Source organism: Monodelphis domestica, chromosome 4, assembly GCF_027887165.1.
Source record: "Monodelphis domestica isolate mMonDom1 chromosome 4, mMonDom1.pri, whole genome shotgun sequence".
Classification (NCBI taxonomy): domain Eukaryota; kingdom Metazoa; phylum Chordata; class Mammalia; order Didelphimorphia; family Didelphidae; genus Monodelphis; species Monodelphis domestica.
Genome location: NC_077230.1, coordinates 350,426,906 through 350,430,709, shown reverse-complemented (window position 1 = coordinate 350,430,709; position 3,804 = coordinate 350,426,906). Strand labels below are relative to the sequence as shown.

At 43.5% G+C, this 3,804-nt stretch overlaps 1 protein-coding gene across 1 annotated transcript; it reads left to right on the top strand.

The window, feature by feature from the left end:
• Window positions 1–2,802: 2,802 nt before the first annotated feature.
• LOC100016903 (olfactory receptor 52K1-like) lies at window positions 2,803–3,804 on the top strand. Its single transcript, XM_001370595.3, has one exon. The coding sequence runs from the start codon at window positions 2,803–2,805 to the stop codon at window positions 3,802–3,804; it is 1,002 nt and encodes a 333-aa protein (XP_001370632.2).

Sequence of the window (3,804 nt, the reverse complement as noted above, 5' to 3'; positions counted from 1 at the left end):
CAAGCATAGACTGACATGAATCTTGGGTTCCAGAAGAATAGACTTAAAGGCTCCAGAGAAAGGATGAGTAAGATCCTATGACCTAAAATTCTATGGGGGAAGTGAGCTCAGGAGAGAGAAGAAATGTTCAAGGATGCATTCCTTAAGGCACAAAGAGAAATAAATCTTATGAGGAGGAAAATTAAAGTTGTCTGAGAAAAACCAATGTAGATGGCAAAGGAAACCCATCCACCAGGTCCTTTACAGAAGACAAAGCAGTCAGGTAAGAGCAGAAGGACACTCTGACCATGTAAGAATAGGGTCAGGTAAACTAAAGCCAGGATCTGAATAAAGGTTCTGACTCCAAATGGCACATTAGTTCCACTTCCCAACACTACCTGAGAAACAGCCTTTCCCCTCTGAACTCTCAAAGCACGTTGTACTTTACTTACTAACCTTGTATGAGTCTCTTGTTTAGCTGTGTGAATGTTCCTCAAAGGTTCTCTTTGGCTTATTGATCTTTGCATCCTGCCTACCGCCCAGCATAAGATCTTGCAAAAATAGGTACAGTCAGTCAGTCATCCAACAAGCATTTATAAAAAGCCTAGTACACATGGCAGGCAAGGGGAGAAAGCAACCCTTGTTAAGGATTTCAAAATCTAATTGGGGAAACAACATGCAAACAATTATGCATAACCATGATCTCTACAAGATAAAATGGAGATAATCTCCGAAGGAAGACACTTACATAAGAAAAAATGGATGCAACAACTAAGAGCTCTTGGAAAATTGCATCAGCTTTGGGGGTTTTTTCAGTGAAATGTGAGGCATGGTTCTCAGCTGAGAGAGTGGGGAAAGAGGAGCCACAAGAGGTTAAAAGAAAAAAAAATTAAAGGATTTGGAAATGTTGCTGGGATGAATGAAAAAGCAAATAGTTTGAGGAGGTATCAAAGAATTAACTTGCTATCTAATGAGGGCCTTGCTTAGATTATGTCAAAGTTTTAATCATCCCAGCCAGCATAGCTTCAAGGTTTTTCCTACCTTTATTCAGCAGCATGTGGATTGCAATGAAGGAAAGAGATGATAGGAATAATCCAAGGCTGGTGTTTTGCAGAGTAATATGGGCAGTATGATCAGGAGAAAGGGAGTCAAGAACAGAAAAGGGCAGGATAGAGTTGAACTACTTCGCTAGGGGGTCAAAATGGTAAAGAGGGTAGCTAGTACAGATGTGATGGCAGAGGGGGTTATGGTGAGGATGAAAAACAGGATTCAGGGTTGAAAGACGGAAAGAAAGATGGAGACAAAATATTCTGATCCAGTAAAAGAATTTTAGAGTTCACAAACATAAAATGGTGGATTTGGCAAGACTGAGGGTATGACCATCTGTGTGTTTAGCTGTGGTAGAACAGAGGAGTAAGTCATTGAAAAGAAATCAACTGAAGAAGTGAGAAGTTAGAATGTTTGAGAAAGTACTGGTATGTACGTTGGAGCCCCCTACTATGAAGGCAAGATTTGGGGAAAAGAAAAAGAACACAAGCTGTTCAGAACACTGAACTCATTGAGGAAAATGGGTTGGTAGATAACAGCTACCAGAGTCTTGATTGTTTGATAAACATGACTTGAATGGACCTCATAGGAAGAGAGGTTACTAAGTGATGGTGGTACAGGTACAGGTAGAGTCTGGAAGTGGCAGTTGGGAGCAAGGAATGGTTCTGTTCTCCCTCCATGACTAAAGAATTGTCAGGGATGAGTGAAAGGGCAACCAGTGCTAGAAAGGGAAGCTGTGTCATCATCAGAAGGGAACCAGATCTCAGTGAGTGTAAGAAGGTGATATGGGAATGAGAAAGGAAAGGGTTAAGATGAGTGTGTTATCTATGAAGCCAGCATTCCAGGGAGCACAGTGGAAGGGGAAGGCAGATCTCAAGTGGAATGTTGTGGAGTTGGGTAAAAAGAAATGGGAATAAAGGAGGCAGGCAGTGAAGGATGCAGAATAGGATCTTTATGATGACTTTGGCGGTCCGGAATCTTTGGTAGAAGAGTATAAGATAGTAATCATTGAGAAACGAGTTCAGGTGGCTTATTGTCCCTAGGGGTCAGTGGCATGGAGGTGGGACAGGACAAAGGTGTATAGTGGAGAATGATTATCATGACTGGCCCTTATCATAGCATGGAAATTCGATGCAGGAACTGACTAATCATTGATTCAGTCTTAAAGTAGTGATCCCAGGGCACTTATAAAATTAAGTTGATTGATCAAAAAGAGAACAAGAGAAGATCTCAACACAGAAAAGAACAGAAAAACTGAACAGTTTCTAGGAGTAAAATTAGAAAAGAAAAACATTGATGTTTTACTGTTTTTTTCTTCCTCTTTTTAAAAATATTCTTTGTTATATGGGGTGACCCTCTGGGAGGTAGGGAGGGAGGAAATTTCTAAGTGATATAAAAACAAAAGATACCCCCAAAAAGTATTTTTAAAAATTAAAAGATAAAGCCAGGAGCAAGATTTGATGGGGAAAGTCCCTGATGAAGATGGATAAGTAGTCCCACACTTTTTGTTCCCAGTGATCATCTCCATTTTCAAGACATTTGTGAAAGGTAGGAATGGAAACAAACTACCATTTCTCAGGAACATCTTATTAAATTGAATCTGGTTATATTTCCTTTTTTTATATATATTCCTTCTCTAGGAACATCAAAGACTCATAAAGGACAAGAAAATCCATCCAGCCAAGTGAGACTGGATCTGGGTCCAAACATAACTGGGCCCAGAGTCTCTGTCTCCTAGGTCTCCTTCCCCAAAGCACTAAACTGATCCCATCAAGGATGACAAGGTGGAATGAGACCCACAATATCTCCTACACTGACTTCTTCTTGGTAGGTTTCCCCGGGCTGCAGGAGACCCGATCCCTCCTGATCCTTCCATTCTCCTGCATATACTTGGTGATCCTCTCGGCCAATGCCTTGGTCATCTACACTGTAGTGGCCCAGAGAAGCCTGCACCAGCCTATGTATGCACTCATTGCTCTGCTACTGACTGTCAATCTTTGTGCTGCTACTGCTGTTGTGCCTGCCATGCTCTGTAGCTTCTCAACCCGCTACTATCGCATTTCTCTTTCCTGCTGCCTCCTCCAGATGTTCTCCATCTACTTCCTCATTGTCTTTGACTGCAACATCCTCCTAGTCATGGCTCTAGACCGTTACGTTGCCATCTGCTATCCTCTACGCTATCCAGAAATTGTGACAGGGCAGCTGTTGGCAGGGTTGGTAGGTTTAGCAGCAATGAGGAGCACGTGCATTGTTGCCCCGGTGGTAATACTGGCCTCAAGAGTCCGCTTCTGCCACTCCAACATCATCCGTCACTTCACCTGTGAGCACATGGCCCTGATGAAGCTGTCCTGTGGGGACATCTCACTCAATAAGACAGTGGGGCTTGCAGTCCGAGTCTTCAACCGGGTCCTGGACATGTTGCTCTTGGGCACCTCCTACACACGCATCATCCATGCTGCCTTCCGGATCTCCTCTGGGGGTGCCCGCTCCAAAGCCCTGAATACTTGTGGCTCCCACCTGCTAGTCATCTTCACTGTCTACTCCTCCACCCTTTCCTCTTCCATTGTCTATCGCATAGCCCGCACTGCCTCCCAGGATGTACACAACCTGCTCAGTGCCTTCTATTTACTGCTCCCCTGTCTTGTCAACCCTGTTATCTATGGAGCCAGAACCAAAGAGATCCGGCAACACCTGGTCAAGATATTCCAGAGAGCAGGACCTCAGGCCACTTCTGAGAAAAATCCATCCCAACCTCCACAAAGAGAGCTTCCTTCATGA